The sequence below is a fragment of the Cnephaeus nilssonii genome (genome assembly GCF_951640355.1).
Source record: "Cnephaeus nilssonii genome assembly, chromosome: 2".
NCBI lineage: Eukaryota > Metazoa > Chordata > Mammalia > Chiroptera > Vespertilionidae > Cnephaeus > Cnephaeus nilssonii.
Window position 1 is genome coordinate 109,235,101 of NC_137073.1, and position 19,813 is coordinate 109,254,913.

At 35.4% G+C, this 19,813-nt stretch overlaps 1 protein-coding gene across 4 annotated transcripts in view; it reads right to left on the reverse strand.

Annotated features, from left to right (window-relative positions):
• Nucleotides 1-19,813, reverse strand: part of NIPBL (NIPBL cohesin loading factor) — a 185,722-nt gene that overhangs the window by 1,587 nt on the left and 164,322 nt on the right. For all 4 annotated transcript variants that reach the window (XM_079760004.1, XM_079760003.1, XM_079760006.1 and 1 more), the window contains 12 exons: nt 17,832-17,972; nt 17,629-17,722; nt 17,066-17,220; nt 16,468-16,558; nt 13,695-13,868; nt 13,092-13,282; nt 10,657-10,764; nt 9,988-10,188; nt 5,747-5,893; nt 3,846-4,120; nt 2,003-2,177; nt 1-135 (listed from right to left, as the gene is read on the reverse strand). The exon at nt 1-135 is cut by the window's left edge. In XM_079760004.1, coding sequence (XP_079616130.1) covers nt 1-135; nt 2,003-2,177; nt 3,846-4,120; nt 5,747-5,893; nt 9,988-10,188; nt 10,657-10,764; nt 13,092-13,282; nt 13,695-13,868; nt 16,468-16,558; nt 17,066-17,220; nt 17,629-17,722; nt 17,832-17,972 — 1,887 coding nt within the window. The remainder of the gene's footprint in view (nt 136-2,002; nt 2,178-3,845; nt 4,121-5,746; nt 5,894-9,987; nt 10,189-10,656; nt 10,765-13,091; nt 13,283-13,694; nt 13,869-16,467; nt 16,559-17,065; nt 17,221-17,628; nt 17,723-17,831; nt 17,973-19,813) is intronic.

Here is a 19,813-nt window from a genome sequence, read left to right on the forward strand (position 1 = left end):
TGCTGCTGCATTATTTTTAGGGCTGCCTCCTCCAAGCAGCGAGGTAATTGCTTTGTTCCGAGCATTTGTGCTAGCTGACACCTCCCCTTCTTCTTCCTCTTCGTCAGGGTCCAGATGTTCCATGAGAAGTTTGAACTATAAAAATAAGGTATTAATTTTGAATTTAAAGTGAATATTTCAAACAAGACAGTCAGATCACTAAATGTTCTTTTCTTTAACATTCCCCCCCCCCCCCCCCTAAATGGGCCCTATAGCCGGAGTTTGGTGTGGGAAAAATATATTTTAACTATTGCCCATGTTTGGGGCTGGCAAGCATTTTCTGTAAAGAGTCAGAGAGTAAATATATCCATCTTTGCAGGCTATATAGTCTCTTTCACAACTATACCATCGTAAAAAGTTTACTGCAATAAAATTTTCACAGCCATCGTAGTGTGAAAGTAGCTATAGACAATACATAAATGAATGGGCATGGCTTTTTCAATAAAACTTTATTTACAAAAGCAGGCAGTAAGTCAGAGGTGGCTGATGCTGGTCCAAGTTATCAAGCAATCAGCTGATTAATTAATAATGATGGACATTTTAAATTTCGCTACTCCCTTTGTGTTCTGCCAAGTCAAGAGGATACCAGAGGAAGCAAAGGATGAATATTAAAAGAGAACTAAAATAATTTTTTTCCTTAGCGTATACGAATTACAGTCTATGAATAATATGAAAACTGTTGTGTAGGTTTCATTCTTGGTCAAAAAATTCATTATTAGTTATGTTTAGCTACCTGCTTTAAGTAGAATAAAGCAAAACCTTTATTTTTTAAAATAGTCTCTAAAAACATTTTAAAAACATTAAACATTTTTATTATAGTGAAATACACAGAACATAAAATTTACAATTTTAATAATTTTAAAGTGTTCAATTAATTCATTGGCATTAAGTACATTACAATGTTGTGCAACTATTACCACCATTATTTCCAAAACTTTTTCAGCAACAGAAACTAATACTGTATCCATTCAATAACTCCCTACTCTCAGCCCTGGTAAACTCTATTCTATATTTTCAGTCTCTATAAATTTTCCTACTCTTAAAGATGATTTAAAAGCACATTTAATACACAAATACTCACATACTTGTTAAATGAGTATAAATAAGAGATACACAAACATATATATATATACTTCTGTAAGAACACATGAAAAAATAGTGATATTGGCTGCCAGAATAAAGAGGAATAGAATGGCTAAAGAGGGTAGGAGAATGACTTTTCATGATTTTTCTTTTTATAAAATTTACACCATATAATAATCCTTTGAATTAAAAAAAAATACATAAATGGGCATGGCTTTTTCCTAAAAACTTTCATTTTCACCAAAATAAAATTAGTGGCGAGCTGGTACTTTCTAAGAACAAATAATTAGGATACAGTGTGTGAAATGGGAAAGCAAGCTTATAGAAACTCCTTAAAACCAGACAGAAAAATAATCCTGACAGTTCATGAAGCTTACTTTCAATGTAAAGCATAGCTAACTCACTCCCAAAATGTACTGAAAATAAAAGCCATTATTGTCCTGGTAAGATAGCTCAGTTAGTTGAAGTGTTGTCCCGATATACCAAGGTTGTGGGTTCAATCCCTCCTGGTCAGGGCACATACAAGAATCAACAAATGAATGCATAAATAAGTGAAACAACAAATCCATGTTTCTCTTTTTCTCTCTCCCTTCCTCTTTCTAAAAATAAATAAAAAAATAAAAAAATAATGCCCTATCCAGTTTGGTTCAGTGGATAGTGCATCGGCTCTCAGACTGAAGGGTCCCAGGTTCGATTCCAGTCAAGGGCATGTACCTTAGTTGCAGGCTCAATCCCCAGCCCTGGTCAGGGCACGTGTGGGAGGCAACTAATCAATGTTTCTCTCTCTCTTGTCTCTCTCTCTGAAAGTCAATGGAAAAAATATCCTTGTGCGAGAATTAACAACAACAAAAAATAAATACATTTTGGTTTTACTACTCACATCTAGATACTGTTTTACTATACTCCTCTTCACATCCTCAGTGATTTTGGAATTAGCCATATCACTGCGCAGGAAGTCCAGTGTTTGTTTGGGATGAAAATGAACTCCTGTTTTTCGGTTTATCGCTTTATCATATACTTTTGCAGATTCAGATGGAGAATATTTCTGAATTTTACTGTTTGGGAAAATCAAACCATTAACTAAAACATTTTCAGGCATTTACATTTAAATTGCTTCTAATTAAAGTTTATTTACTAATAAACTTTTTCTCATACAGATTTAAACCAGTGAACTTGTATACAAAATAAATATAATTTTAAAAATGGAAGTAAATATATAAGGGCAAAGATTAAAAAGAATAATATTCTCTTGTTTCTCTCAGTATGTGTCTTGAATAGAGGCATCATTTAAATGACAGCAGTATATCATGTCTACTTCTTAACACCATGATTGTGATTATACAAGAGTTTTAATATAATTACTCAATACCACCCAACTGGTTTATCTCCTACCTTTTTACCCCCTACCCCGAACTATTTATTCCCTACACAGCAGCAAGAATGATTGTTTACAAACCTGTTTCATATTAACAACTCTGATTAAAAAATCTTTCAACTCCTTAGCACTGCCCCAATACCTTTTAAGGTTTTAAATTACTTTTGCCAATATTTAACATCAAAATACTTGTCATAAAAATCTGGATTATATAGCTTCTTTTGAAAGTGGAAGCTGTGGCCACACTGTGCCACTCTTTTCCGTGGCAACAAGCTGATGAATATCTGAACAATATCTGAGTCCTTTAGATGAAACATGCTCTTTCCAGTTTGCCTCTGACATTATACCAGGTCCACTGAACTCATTTCAGTATCTGTCCTCTATGAACATATGACTTTGTGATTCCTAATGTAAGCTTGCAATGAATGTGGGATATGACCACAATTCCACGGGTACAGGTGGAAAAGAGATACCTACAATGACTAATAGTGAATAAAATTACAGGGCATTCACAATAAATAGTACTTTTCTCTCTCTTATAGAGTGCATTAAAGACTGTTTGGTTCTGAGGGAAGGTAGGGGAGGATGGGGGTAAGGGGGAGAGATCAACCAAAGGACTTGTATGCATGCCTATAAGCCTAACCAAAGGACACAGACACCGGGGGGTTGGGGGGGTGAGGGCATGAGTGGGGGCAATGGGGGGGGGGGGGAATAAAGACACATATGTAATACCTTAATCAATAAAGAAAAGAAAAAAAGACTGTTTGGTTCTGTTAGAACTTAGTCTAGTTGGTCCAGATCTATTCTTTATTCATAGCTCTTTAAAAACTTAAATTTGCAATCTATTTTAAGATTAGCATAATTCTCTAATAAGATCTTTTTAAGGAGCCCTAGCTGGTTTGGCTCAGAGAATGGAGCGTTGGCCTGCGGACTGAAGGGTCCCGGGTTCGATTCCAGCCAAGGGTACATGCCTGGGTTGCGGCTTGATCCCCAGTAGGGGGCATGCAGGAGGCAGCGGATCAATGCTTCTCTCTCATCACTGATGTTTCTATCTCTCTCTCCCTCTCCTTTCCTTTCTGAAATCAATTAAAAAATATATATTTTTAAAAAGATCTTTTTAAGGAAATCAACAAAATAAGTCCTTTAATTTATAATGCATTATTACCAAGTAAAGGAATGCATTTTTCCTGTTTGATAATAGATTGAACAAATTATGGTTTATTATACAACAAAATACTAGTCATAAAAAAGAGCATTTTTAGAATTAAAATAAACATGCAATCAAAACTGGATTTCATAATTTATGATTTGAACAAAGTTTTTTCTCTCCCTGCTTATGTAACCTTACCTATCAGAAAATCCACAGAGATTCTTCAAATGTTGTTTTAACATCAGAAGCAATAAAATACCCTGGGAAACATTTGCAAACTCAATTAAGGGAGCTGAATTTTCTGGCAAACATTTCATCACCGAATTTATATCATCTTCTGCATCTGAGTCTGAATCTGAATCTACACGTTTCCGTGACTTCCGAGGCCTGGAGACTTCTTCTTCACTCTCGCTTGACTCATTTTCCTTACTAGGTGAAGGTTTTCTCTCTTTCCTTTTGTCTTTTACCATAGACTGAAAAAAAAAAAAATTATTCTGTTTTTTAAAAAAACAAAACAAAATACCACTATCAAATACACATATCTGCATTTAACATCTTCAAAAGGCATCCTCACATTCATATTGTATACACTGAAACCTTCTGCCTTTCCATAATGACTGGAGGTATAACCCTTGGGAGAAATACTAGGTTCCAAGACTAAATAAAATCATATATAATCCACTCCTCCAACACCTCCCCCCCACCCCCCAAAAAAAAGGACTTCTTCTAAAATATCATTCAAAGGTTAATAATTTTCTTATAGGAAAGTAATGAAATAAATTAGTTATAGAAGTGTGAATTTGGTATATAAGTAAACCAACATAGATAAAAAGCAGTAATTATAATTTAATTGGGTAAATACAGTAGGCTTGAACGCCCCCAGCTTTTATTCAAGTCTTCCTTTCAAGAATCTTTCCATGCCCTGGCTAGTGTGGCTCAGTTGGTTGAGCATTGTCCCATGCACCAAAAAGTCGCCAGCTCAGTCCTGGTCAGGGTACATTCCCAGGGCTCGATTCCCAGTAGGGAGCATACAGGAGGCAGCCCGTCAATGTTTTTTTTTTTCCTCTCTCCCCATTCCTCTCTCTAAAATCAATAAAAACATATTAAAAAAAAAAAACTTTTCAGCAATAGGCAATTTTTCTTCAATACTTAAATTGTTTCTTTGTACTTTATGAAACTTATTCAAAAAAAGAAAAGTCAGTTGGGTTTAAGAGAGGGGAAATATTAGATAACAAAGCAATTATTCAAAATGCAACTGTTAAATAAAATAGGAGAAACATTTATAAGCATATGCACAATAGTAAGTGAAGTAAAATAAGATAACACAATAGTTCAAGTTCCTGGGAAATTAACTTTTCCAATTTCAATGTGCATATTAAACACCTAGGGATTTTGTTCAATGTGATTTTGTAAAATGAGATCTACTTGTATCATCATCAGGTACATAAAAATATTCCAATTAATTTATACAAAATTTACTAGGTGCTAACTATGTGCCCAGTGCTACAACAGGTGCTTTTATAATTAAACCAGCTACACTTCCTCCTAAAAAACCAAGAAAGAGAAGATATAAGGTTTATAACAAACTTAGTAAAGTTTTAGGCACACAATATTCCAATTTAATTATGATGCTGGTTTTCAAGAATAAGGAAATCAATAGTATTATACATTTCCCGTATTTCTTTGTAAGCTATATCTTCCAGGGTACTTTTGTGATCTACAGCATTACCAGATTTATAGACTAGCAAGGTCCTTTACAATGGGGTTTAAGTGAATATATGAAAGGACACCAAACAATTAAAGTGAGAGAAATAAAGGAGTGGGATGGGTGGCATCAACAGAACAATCCATATATACAGGTAAGTATATGTATTCCACCCAAATAATCTGAAATGGAATGGCTTTAGGTGTTTCTTAATAGAAATGAAATGGCAACCCACTTCCTCTCCCCAATTCAAGCACTGCCCAGATTTCAATAAGTTCATTTAGAAAGACTTTATATACCTGTGAAAAGAATAAAAAGAATGAGAAACAAACAGTGAAAATAGCATGCTGGCACTTCGACACATACACGAAGAATAGCGATGTAAGTAACTTACCTCCTTGAATGACTGCAGTAGGTTACTACCAGAAACTGAGAGTGTAATGTCTATGTGATGCATTATAAACAGCGGCTCTTCCTGTGTCTGGTATGGAAAACAGGCTAGATTGTCTGCTATATACAAGAGCATATTCACTTCTGTTTTCTGTAAATTAAAAAAAAAAAAAAGTACACATTTAGTGGATAATCTAGAAATCCATCCAAAAAGCCTTTTTAGAAAAAATATTACATAATACTTTGATCTCAGTTAATGTTTCAGAGAAAGAGGGTGAGGGGGGGAGAAAGGTAAGAAAAGGAAGAGGGGCCGAAACCGGTTTGGCTCAGTGGATAGAGCGTTGGCCTGCGGACTCAAGGGTCCCAGGTTCGATTCCGGTCAAGGGCATGTGCCTTGGTTGTGGGCACATCCCCAGTGGGGGGTGTGCAGGAGGCAGCTGATCGATGTTTCTCTCTCATCGATGTTTCTAACTCTCTATCCCTCTCTCTTCCTCTCTGTAAAAAATCAATAAAATATAAATAAAAAAAAAGGAAGAGGGAACAGAAATGGATTTTATAATATAATCTTATCATTTTAAGAGATTTCACGACTTACACTATAGTACTTCAAGAAGGGAAGAGGTGAAATTTTTTAGGGCATCCAAGTGGAATTCCCTTTATGTTCTTACTAATGCCTTGGTGCACGGATTCGTGCACATTGAAAGGAAATTAATTAGAAGGTGGCCAGTGGGGCGGGACTGGCGAGACGGGCCAGACATGCCTTGGAGCCAACCTCCTGCAGTCCCTCCCCGGCCAGCTGCACTTGGGGCAGTGCCAGGGCTCAAAGGGCATCTGCGGAGTGATCGGCGGCCCCCCCCCCCACCCGGTAGGGATTGGGCCGAAACAAGCTCTCCAACATCCCCCAAGGGGTCCCAGATTGCGAGAGGGTGGTTCTCGGGTGACGCACTTGGGAATCGGGCTCCCTCCTCTCTGGTTCCGGGGTGCGCCATCTGAGAAACACCACTGCCAAGTCACCACAGCTCGGCAGCTCCTGCATTGAGCGTCTGCCTCCTGGTGGTCAGTGTGCGTCATACCTACTGGCCAGTCAGATGGTTGGACGGTTGCTTAGCCTTTTATATATATAGAGTATATGGGATCTTCATGATAAACCCATACCACATTATCAAAAATTATATATATATATAAATTCATAATTATTTATCATTGTGATTCTAAGTGCTTAACCTATATGGAGAGCAGTTACACACAGTTTCTGCCCTCAATAGGTGGTAATTATAGTACTAATATGTGGGTTAAAAACTCCGCACAGTTCATGTACTCATAAAACACCTACAGTTTCCTTCATAAATGTAATTTAGAATATCAGAGTCCTTCTGACGGTGCTACCAGTTTCACACTAGAGAAACTGAAGTAGGCACACTTAAAGAAAAAAATTATGGTTACTACTAGTTGTTTGCTTTAAAAAGAAGTAACAGAGACTTTCAGCATTCATGATTATACAGAATATAAACTGAAAGACATGTTAACATTTAAGTTCCTTTAACACATTTATAGCTTTAAAAAAAATGATAAAAAACATTCTCTCCTATCATCTCCCCTATCCTGTCATCCAAACAACAGAAAACTCAATAGCACAACAAAAATCCCACAGGACAGATGGGATATACTTGCTATTGGTGTTCATGAGACTCTTACTCTATTTTTGGTTTTTAAATATGTATCAACACTTACATGTTAAAATTGGGGAGATGCAGTCATAGAACCAACTCACCTATTGGTTTTAATGCTGACACACACACACACACACACACACACACACACACACACACACTTATCCTCCTAAAACGAAAAATGTTCAGGACTACTCTGAATAAACCTTTAAAAAGAACTCTGAAATTCTTCAACTTGGGCCATAAAATTAGTCCCATACTGCTCCTTCCTTTCAAAAACCAAATTTCTTAAAAGAATAGTCTTGAGCTACTCCTTCCAGATCAGCCCTACTGTTTTTAATTAAAAACATACTTTTGTGTCACACTGCTTGAGTGTTTCTGTCCACCAAATAGCCCACCCTATCTTTTTACTTCACATTCTCCTGGCCGCCTTAGCAGCATGAACATTCCTATCCACCCGTTCCTTCCTGAAACCTTCCCTTCCGTAGTTTTTCCTCCATGCTCTTAGGCTATTCCTCTTCTATGTTCTTCTCAAACCAACTCCTTCTCAAACTGCTTTTAGCAACAATCCTATTATTTTTTTCAAATGCTCAGCACAAAAACATTCCAGTTACCTTTGACTATTCTTTTTTAAAAAAATATATTTAATTGATTTTTTTACAGAGAGGAAGGGAGAGGGATAGAGAGCTAGAAACATCGATGAGAAAGAAACATCGATCAGCCGCCTCCTGCACACCCCCCACAGGGATGTGCCCGCAACCAAGGTACATGCCCTTGACCGGAATCGAACCCGGGACCCTTCAGTCCGCAGGCCGACGCTCCATCCACTGAGCCAAATTGGTTTCGGCTTGACTATTCTTTTCATAGTCTTATTTAATTTATTCCTCCCTCACAATGTTTCTTTCTTTTCAGAACATCAGAACAGTGTAACCCATTACCTTGAAAGTGAAGACAATGCTAAAACATGTGTTCCTAAAAAAAAAAAGTGTGTTCCTCACATTACATTTTTTCTTTCCTAATGTCCATTCTTTTCTTTCCTACTGTCGCCATAATAGATTATAACTTCCAATGTGAACACAATGCTAAAATGCTCTTGGACACTTTCACTGTCTATAAGATCTTCTATAAACATGTCTCACTATGAACTTCCTGCTCCAAATAACAACCTACTAATTGTTTCCCACATATTCTTATCTTTGTATCTTTGTGTTTTTACCCTTCCCTTAAATAGTAAATCCATCTAATCTAATCTTCAGTAATTTGTTCCTCCTCGGACATCCTTTGTTGGAGGTGGTAATAAGAAAGTACTGCAGGATAAGAGCTGGATTTAGTACTTTACATGCTAAGGTGACAGAACACAAGCAATGGCACACAGCAGGCAACGAAACCACACAGGAAAGGAGTTCAGGTGATAAAGGCACAGAGCAGTATCACTGACACCAACCACCTGCTACTCAGGATATGCTAACCTTAACTATTTTCTATTTCCTTTATTTTGTATGCTATCTCCCTAACTGGAAGTAAGATTCCTTATTGGCAAGAACACTGTATCATATCATTTTGGACTCTTAGCACAATATCCCACAGAAAATTAAAGCTTAATGCTGATGATATGATGGTGGTGGTGATTAAATTATATCTATTTCTGAAATATATGTTTGTAATATTTATTTTTTAAACTTTATGTGGGCACATACCACATCTGTCCTATTTACTACTTTATGTTCATGTCCTAGTCCAATGGCTACCAGACAGCAGGTGTGAATAGATATTTGTGTATGGTGAATGAATAAATAACGAGGTAAGTTTAAAGGGTAAAATGTTCTCTTTTCTTGGCTTACCGTTCTGGACAATGATACTTGTGCAATAGCCTAAAGGGTCAAGTTATTTTTACACAAATGTGAGCTCTTCAAAAAGGGAATCTCAACAGCCAAAACCCTAGAATGGTTATTCTAACAATATTAGAATCTGACAGAAACTAGTAAACTTTCACTTATTTATTCATCTATCTATTATCTACCTAATATAATCTATCTAATCTATCCCCCTAAATGATAGTTTAGTGACACAGTTTATTAAAGCTATGCTTTGCCCTGGATGATGTAGTTCAGTGGTGGAGTGTCAACCTATGAACCATGAGGTCACGGTTCAGTTCCCACTCAGTGCACATCCCTGGGTTGTGGGCTCGATCCCCAGTAGGGGACATGCAGGAGGCAGCTGATTAATGATTCTCTCATCATTGATGCTTCTATCTCACTCTCCCTCTTCCCTTTTTTCTGAAATCAATAAAAATATATTTAATGGTATGTTTAAAGGAACTGCTATCAAAGTTTATAAGACACTCATTATGAAGACACAATTATACTTTATCCCTCATTGTATTTATTCCCATGCAAAATTTCCTGTTCAATTTTGACTGTATACCTTGAATTTAACACAGAAGACTAAAAAACACACACATTTAACATAGTCACTATTATTTACTGAAACTGTAATATTTTAAAACTGGTGACTACTTTAGGAATAAAATTTATAAAACAGTTATTTTCTTAAAATAATAAGTTTTCGTGCTTACTGCTGTGTCATCAAAGAGGTTGAGTAAAGAAATTAGAAAGGCTCGTCTGTGTTGGCGGTTTCCACGGATCATGGAGTAAAGATGTGAACACAAAGCACTAGAGGACTCATCTTGTCTGAAACCCCTTACAGGATCTTTTAGGCATGTGTTGATTGCCTGTTGTACCTGGTAAGACATCTTCATACCAGCCACTGCTTTCATCTGAAATCAATAAAAGCCTCATTTTTGTCATGGAAATAAAAAGTAAGATTAAAAATATACTTTAAGCATTATAGTCTGAGACTAACTTCATCATTTGGTTTTGTTATATAAATAACAAGATCATAGAATGCAACACTGGAAGAACATTAAATACCATTTATTGAAATCCCCTCATTTTACAGAAGAAAAAGTTAAGACCCAGAAAAGCCATTACTCTCGAGGTCAAACAATAAGAACCAGAACCCATGCATGCCAGTGTGCCTGCTGCACTATCACCTCTACCTCTACCTTAAGAGTTCATTTTAAATCAGAATAAACACCTTGGGGTGACAAACTTGGTTGCATGTTTAAGTAAGTACTAAGCAAAATATTTTATTCTAGTAGGAATATGGGCAGGACAGTCACCAAATAAATGATTTACTAAAGAAAGATGTTTAAATTTAGGTTATACAATTTAAAAATACATACATGAATGAATCCAGCATATTTTTTGTCTATTTCCACAAGCTGCTGATCAGCCTTGTTCCGCATAGCAGGTTCTGGGTCTGTACCCATAGCAATTAAATATGGTACACACTGGAAATAAAAATACAGGATTTATAAGATATCACAGTAGCAAAATCTCTATATGTATCTTTACATATGTTAAAACTCGATGTATATCTGGGATATATGAATTTAGTTTTATAGGCCCTTAAATGGCATGTTTTAGTGTTCTTTTAAAAATGATTATTCTTCCTTAAATTTAGCTTAAAGCAAAAAAGCACTGGAGCATAAGCAAAAATACTGATGTGGTGAAATTTAAACAATTTCAGTGTGAATTTAAGGTGCTTTAAACATAAAACCCCCTACTCCCACACTAAGAATATCCAATTAAGACTATGATATCCTATGTAATAAAAGGCTAATATGCAAATTGACTGAATGGTGGAATGACGGGTCACTATGATGTGCACTGACCACCAGGGGCAGATGCTCAATGCAGGAGCTGCCCCCTGGTGGTCAGTGCGCTCCCACAGGGGAAGTGCCGCTCAGCCAGAAGCCGGGCTCAAGGTTGGCGAGCAGCAGCAGTGGTGGTGGGAGCCTCTCCCGCCTCCGTGGCAGTCGGACATCCCCAGAAGGCTCCTGGACTGCAATTTTTGTGCATGGGGCCTCTAGTATACTATAAATATTAATCTAATAATTTGTCAAGCTTGACTGCATTTACTATGTAAAGATAAAATAGGGCAAAAAGTATTGTCTTTTAGTTAAAACTAGGAAAATATAAATGTTTTTCTACAAAGTTGATTTTTAGATATGGCTTCAATGATTGGATAGGTAGTATTTTGCTAATATGCAAATTTATTATACTTCTAAAGTCAAGAAACACCACTTTTGCCCGGCTGATGTGGCTCAGTGGATGAGCGTCAACCTATGAACCAGGAGGTCACAGTTTGATTCCCGGTCAGGGCACATGCTGGGGTTGTGGGCTTGATGCCCAGTGTGGGGCATGCAGGAGGTAATCAATGATTCTCTTTCTCATCATTGATGTTTCTATCTCTCTTTCCCTCTCCCTTCCTCTCTGAAATCAATTAAAAAAAAAAAAAAGAAACACCATTAGTAATTAGGTGAATATGAATCAGATAGTGAGGAGGACAGAAAAAAACAATAAACAGACAAAAAAACAACTAAGAAAGTAGAAATGACACTAACTGAAATGAGTGATCATGAATTAAATCCCAAATCAATGAGAAATAAAGTCCATTATAGAATATTATTGGGTAAACCAGCAAAATCTGAAAATAAGACTATAAATTAGATAATAATGTATTAATGTTAAATTTCCTGAATTTGATTACTGCATTATGGTTTTATAAGAGAATATCCTTATTGTTAGAAAATATATACTAAAATGTTTAAAGGTAAAGAACCACAACATCTGAAACTTACTATCAAATTATTCAGAAAAAATTATATGTATGAAGAGCAAGAGATAAAGCATATGTGGCAATAAAAAGCATAACCACCTGAGGCCATTTAGAATACTGTATTAGTAAAGAGCTGTAAGTATCTCAAAAATTCTAGTTTCAATATACCACTGTACATTTTATTAGGTGATCGTGATGATGATAACCCTGAGTCATGAAATACAGGCTAAGTAATGTTTAGCAAGTTTCATTAGTGTGCTTTGTCTCAGGACACAGGGAAGAACACAGCATATTTACATATAGTATGTTTTAGGAAAAGTTTCATGAAAAATAGCCAAAATGAAAATGGTGAAGGATAGTGGGCTTTGTTTACCTAATAAATGAACTTTTGTAGCCCATGGCAGTCCTGAACATGTCAGATGTACACTACTACATCAGCATTAGCTGCCAATCCTCAGTAACACTAATATGTCTTCATTACATCATTGAGTCCTCACAATGCTTTGAGGTGTGGGTAGATGATGTTACCTCTAATTTACAGATGAAGGAACTGAGCTCAGATTACACGATATACTTCTCTGTGGACAAAAATCCACTCTGTTTAACAGATTACGTTCTTATCCCAGTTAACTCTCTTGACATTACATGCTGTTGATTCTTTGGGATGAGCCAACTTTATTAAAACAAATCAATCATCCCTACTTAGAAAATCATTCTGAGTGCATGTTCTGCCAATATAAATTGGAAGTTTGTTAATAGAGACATTATAAATATATGAGTATTTGCAGTAATGACAACCTAAGAGATGGACTAAAACTTGGAATCAAGAGTTTAGGACCAAAAAAAAAAAAAAAAAAAAAAAAAAAAAAAAAAAAAATCCAACCCCAAATTAACAACTAAGAGGAATAAAGACCTACTTTTTATCTCATCACAATGTCATCAAATGACAACAAATCTGGCTCTTTTAATAAATTCTTCTTTCTAAAACACACTTACCTGAACTGGATGAATAAGACCTTGGTTTAGAGTCAATGCAATGACATTTAGGGCAAAGTGGCGTACACTTGATTGGGTGTGAAAAAACGCCTCAAGCACCTGTTTGAGGTAAAGCTGCATGATGGAACTACTCATCCCTGAGGAAACATCACCCATTTCTTTTAAATCTTCCTGTTTTGCAACTTTCTTCCCTACAAAAGGAAGTAAAAATATTAAGAACATGTACACTAACCTTTACTTAAATATACCAAAGCAGACCACAACCAAAAGCACAAAACGTTAGAGCTAGTGCTCTGGCTCAATGGCTCGTAATTTTTTTTTTTTTTTTTTTTTTTTTTTTGGTCTTTGTTAGAGGTCCGTTTGAGAACCTGAGAACTACAATCCCTCTCCTCCCTCAAAATGTTAATGTCTACACCTATATTAAATTGTATAATTTTAGGGAGTTTATGAATACCCTTAAGCCTAGATATGGACTTAAGGACTCCTTCTGAACTGAATTCCTTCATCTAATAGATAAGGAAATTTTGATACCTGGATTAAAAATGAGTCAGAGTATTCTAACTGTAGCCACATTGCGACATTAAAAAATGTATTTTCACTTACAGTCTCTATCTGCCTGCTGCATTCGTGTATCCTCTTCTTGTAGGTAGGTCTGGAGGTTTTTTAACACTTGTATTTTTAAATTTACTGAGGAGTTCTTATCAGATAAGATATTATTATATAGATTTTTCACCTCTTGCTCAAACATTAGACTTGGATGCTGAATGAAGGCAAATCCTAAAGAAATGAGAAAAAAATCTTTTGATATAGTCATAGTAAAATTAAATGTAACATTTAGTGACAATGTTGATAAATTACATAAAAAAACTTATTTCAAAACTTAAAACTTAAAATGACTGGAAGAATATGCTGGTGGCCTTACCTAGAGAAGTATTAGAGCAGGCACTTCTTTCCCCATGAATTAAAAACAAGAAATTGCATTTCAAAGGAGTATTTCACACAAGAGGAAACCTTGAGGAGGGAGCAGGGTCTACTGGCTAGGGGAATGGATTAGGAGTCAGGAGTCTTGGGTTCTATTTCTGGCTCCACCACTGACTTGTAGTGTGACCTTGGGTGTGTCACATAATCTCTCTGTGCCTCAATTCTCCATCTGTAAAATGGGGACAATAATATTTACCACCCACCTACCTCAAAGGGATGTTTTTAGGATTTAAGAGGTAATGTCTATAAACTTATTTTAGATCCCTAGCAGAAAGTACTATTTTGGCATTATTTTAAAAATATATTTAAATATATCCATTTGATGAAACAGAATAATTCAAAATAAAGCTAAAAATATTTTCCATTTACTTCTCATATGGCATTATAATGAAGCCACAAAGCTGAATTCTATAACAACAAGTTAATATAGTAAATTACTATTATCTATGCTTATTTGTATAAAATAGTAATTTATGTGAGATAAAATGAAGATCCTTGATGATAGCAAGTATTATTGATACCAAATAACAAACTAAATTCAAAGCATAGAGTGATCAGATAACTAGCCCAAGGTCACACAGGATAACTATGGCCCAGGTAAGATTTTTTTCATTAACTGGTCTAGAGGTACTATTTTTTAAATGGTACTGCTTAGTTAATATTTACAGCCTGGCCAGTGTTGTTCAGTGGGTTGAGCATCCTCCTGGGCAAGGTACATCTCCATTCCCAGTAGGGGGCATGCAGGAAGCAGCTGATGGATGTTTCTATCTCTCCCTTCCTCTCTCTCTAAATCCCTGGGTTTCACATCGTGAATTCAACCAACCACAGGTAGAAAACAGAATTTTTGACATGAGGCTGGGAATCTGTGGATGTGGAGGGCTGACTGTATATAATGCTCTCTGCCAATTCATAAAAGCGACTTGGGCCTCTTTGGATTTTAGTATATGGTGGAGTCCTGGAACCAGTCCCTCAGATACTAAAGGATAACTTAAGTTTTTTGGGAGTCAAAAGCTGTAATGTAGATTTTCAAATGTGTGAGAGTGGGTGCCCCTAACCCCCATGCTGTTCAAGGGTTAACTGTATTTGTTCTCTGAATCAAATGTAGTACTATTAGTTTTGCCCCTTTATATAGCTTATGTCCAGACTAAATATTCAAAGGTACACATTTGGCTTGAATATAAAAATCAATATAATTTCCTAATAAGTGATATCTGAATTTTTACTATATTTGCTAAATGTAATTTCTGAAAGGGAAGCAGAAATATGATAATAAAATTTAAATTTATTTAAAGAAATCAGTAAATGTTTAATGAGATCTGAATAACTTAGAATCTTTTATTACATTATTTTAGTTCAAAAGACTAATATAAATGATTGTTCATACATATTAAATTATAAACCTTGTTAATGTTACCAAAATAAAGTTTCAAAGTAAGTTATTAACTTTATTGAGTAATTTTACATGTATTTGCACAAAAAACAAACAATAAAAAACAAAAACCTGGACAGAGTATTGCTTTAAAGTGCATTCAATCCAGGTACTTTAGTGCTGTCTCTTGCTATTTCTCCTGTATCCCATGACCCATCCAGATAAGCCACAAACCCTAACCTGCAAAGGCATGCATTTGCTACATCAATGTTCCTAAAAAATAATAATATGGGATAGATATACATCCAAATTGTTTCAAGTATTTCTGTATGAATAAAAGCCAGTGTAAGACTGTCCACTATCTTTACTAGAAATGCCAGGCAAATATAATGATAAAGCTTTGAAAAAAAAAAAAGAAAAAAAGAACAATTTTAAAAATATGCAATAGCACAAAATTCTTCTAAATCATCGTTCTGTATCAAAGTGCTTGAATGAATGTTCTAATTTTTATAAAAATACATTTTTATTGATTTCAGAGAGAAAGGGAGAGGTAGAGAGATAGAAACATCAATGATGAGAGAGAGTCATTGATCGGCTTCCTCATAGACCCTCCCACGCTGGGGATTGAGCCCACAACCTGGGCATGTGCCCTGACCGGGGATTGAACCGTGACCTCCTGGTTCATAGGTCAACGCTCAACCATTGAGCCACACCAGCTGGGCTTGAATGAATGTTCTTATGAAACCCATAAAGTAGGGGAAGGAGACAGTACTGTCATCTCTATTTTATTAATTAGGAAACTGATTAACAGAGAAGTTATGTGACTTGCTCAGGTCACCAGGAAGTCATTGGCTGGCTAGAAATGGAATCCAGGTGTTTTAACCCCCACTCCTATATTCTACACAGCAGATCCTACTATGAATAGAAACATACATAAATAAATGAACAGTATAGACTCACAATATTTTAAAACTTGCTCAACCTCTCAAACAACTAAAACTATAATGAAATTTAGACTTAACTTACCTAGACCAATGATGGCTTTTGTTTGTACTTCTTCATCTGAATGTTTTGTAAAATACATCAATAGTTCAAGTACTTTATCCTTTATGTTAACCTAAGGAGAAAAATCAGTATTATAAAGAAGAGTAATTTAGATCAGTTTTCAACTATAAAGGAAAAAAATACCTAATAGCAAACAATGAGAATTTCCACATGCAAACTTGACTAAAGAATAAGTCACCAATAAGTTTATAAATCAATAAATTTTAGAATAGTGACATTCAAAATAAAGATCTGTGACAAAGAAACTTGTGCCAGAATGTAAATAATGTACTACTCTCGCACTGACAATAGGGAAAAACTGAAGTCAGCTGCTGACCTAAACAGTGCACCTACTCTTATAAAGCTGATAAAAGCTGTGCTTACTTATCTTATCATAGACCAGTAATAAACAGTTCATAGATCAGCAGTCTGAGGACGATATTTTGAGTAGCACTGTCCAGAGTGATTAAATCAGACTAATGCTGCCTTCATCCTGGATCATTTTAGTCATTTTCCGTTGACAGGGTCACATAGTTCTATTTCATTACAATTACTAAATAATTAATATTATGATCTTTACCTTACTGTTGCCCTTAAAATCTTCCAGATCAAAATCAAAATGCCGACAGAGTGCTCCAACAGTGAAAAGGGATCTAAGAAGTGCTGGTTTGTTTGACAGAAGTGAAGTGTTATTTGGATCTTCTTGGTGCTGAATTTTTAATTTTGAAATGGCACCTGATAAAAGTAATATTTATTTATAACAAACCCTTAATTCTTAAATTATTATGTTCAAATAATTATTGCTAATGAATTACGACTGAATTTATTAATAGTTCTAAGTATTAAATATGTCTAGAATTATGAGGACACTCTCAAGAGTCTAATAGAATTAATGTAAGAAAAAAATATTTAAATTGTATTTTACACATTGGGCAGAAAATTTACCAACATTTACTTAGAGGAGACACATTTCTTAAGTAATCATATTGGGTTATTAAGAGAATACAAAAGACACTAGAAAATACCATTTCTAATATCACACCTCTTACAATTCCCTAAATACTATCCTTAATCAGATGCATTCAAAAGGAGGACATTGCAGAATCTAGCAGAATAATTTTAAAGTCCAGACATTGAACTTACCATAGTATCTATTGAAACAGGCCCATACAAATTTAAAATTTTGTGTCACTTTATTTACAACGGCCCCAAGACAGCTCACACAATGTTGTACTACCTAAAAGATACAGAGAAGATTGCTATTTAGACAAAAGTTAAAGACGAAGGTAAAAACAAAAGATTAAGTTCTCATTTGTGAACTGCGTACTAATCGACAGAATGCTTACAGTCATGCCATATTTGATGATCAGCTTCATTAGATCTTCTTCAATAGTGGCAAGGAAAGTTTCACTTGGATGCTCCATCAGTGGTACCACCAGTTCTAGGATTTTTGCAACATTGCAGATAACCATGAAATCATTTTGTGTCTAAAAGGATAAAATTAGTACTTTATGAGTATAAAAAATCTAAAAAGAAACTATATACAGTTCTATCTATTTGGAGGTTGAAGTATTAAATATGTAAAATTTGTTTAAAAACACACACACAACACAACCCTTTTAGAAAAGAACTTTTTTAAAGTATGAAGGGAAGAGTCTCAGTTTTAGAATCCTGGATTCTAGCTATGCCACTAACTTACCATGTGATCTTTGGGTCACTTAATCACAATGTCACAGTTATTGTTTTTTCCCCTAAAATTTAACACAAGACAATTCTGAACAAAAGTATTTAAATATTAACAGAGAATTTTACCTAGATTGATACAAGTTTTAATAGTAGTATTTTTCAAAATGGGGTATGTTAACCGAGTAGTTTCTCAAATAGGGGTGAGTTTGTCCCCCAAGGAATATTTGACAATATCTGGAGACATTTTTGTTTATCACAAAAAGGGTACAGGGGGTTATTACTGGTATCCAGTGGATAGGAGATGCTGTCAAACATCCTACAATGCTCAGAACAGTTCTTTTTTAAAAAAATATATATTTTATTGATTTTTTACAGAGAGGAAGGGAGAGGAATAGAGAGCTAGAAACATCTATCAGCTGCTTCCTGCACCCACCCCACTGGGGATGTGCCCACAACCAAGTTACATGCCTCTGACCGGAATCAAACCTGGGACCCTTCAGTCCTCAGGCCGATGCTCTATTCACTGAGCCGAACCGGTCAGGGCAGAACAGTTCTTGACAACAAAAAAATAATCCAGCCCTAAATGCCAACAGTGCTGAGGTTGAGAAGCCCTGTGTTATCCTTTTTATGATTGGATCCTTAATATATCAACAAAAGCATAGGAACAATAAAATCTTAGATTTAAATGTAAAAAAAAAGACCACAGAAAAAAGCGAAAAAAGCATTTATCATATGTAAGGTAGGCTTACAGTAGTCCCCCTTATCTGTGGTTCCCTTTCCATGGTTTCATTTACCTGGGGTCAACTACAACTCAAAAATATTAAATGGAAAATTCCAGAAATAAAGAATACATAAGTTTTAAATAGCGTGCCTTTCTAAGTAGCGTGATGAAATCTTGTGCTGTTCCACTCCATCCTGTCCAAGACATGAAGCATTCCTTTGTCCAGCATATTCACGATATTTACATTCCCTGCCTGTTAGTCACTTAGTAGCCATCTTGACTTATCAGATTGACTCTCCCAGGATCAAAGTGCTTGTGTTCAAGTAACCCTTATTTTACTTCATAATGGCCTTAAAGTACAAGAGTAGTGATGCTGGTAAACTGAGATATGCCAAAGAGAAGCCATAAAGTGCTTCCTTTAAGTGAGAGGGTACGTATGAATAGGAAAAAGCACAGTACACATAAGGTTTGGTACTATCTGCAGTTTCAGACATCCACTGGGGGTCTTAGAACGTATTTTATGCAAATGTGGGTAACACTGTATGCAAAACTTTGTATTTGCATAAATATAAAAAGTTGTATAAAATGTTTTCAAAGTAACCCTACTTTGCAAAAAATGTTGTTGCAAATGAGGACTATTTATGCAAATTACATTACAGTCCAGATTCTAGAGGCAAACAGACTAGGACTGGTTGGCTGTGCAATATTGGGCAAGTTACTTATATTCTCTAAGCTTTCGTTTTCTTATCTGTAAAACAGACAAGAATGGTATTAACTTCACAAAGTAAATGGAAGAATGTATGTAAAATTCTTCACAGTGCTTGGCATTATGCTCAGTAAATATTAGCTATTATTATCAGCCATAAGATTATATATTAATCCATTTATTTCTGGATGTAATACAAGCCCTAAAAATAGAAG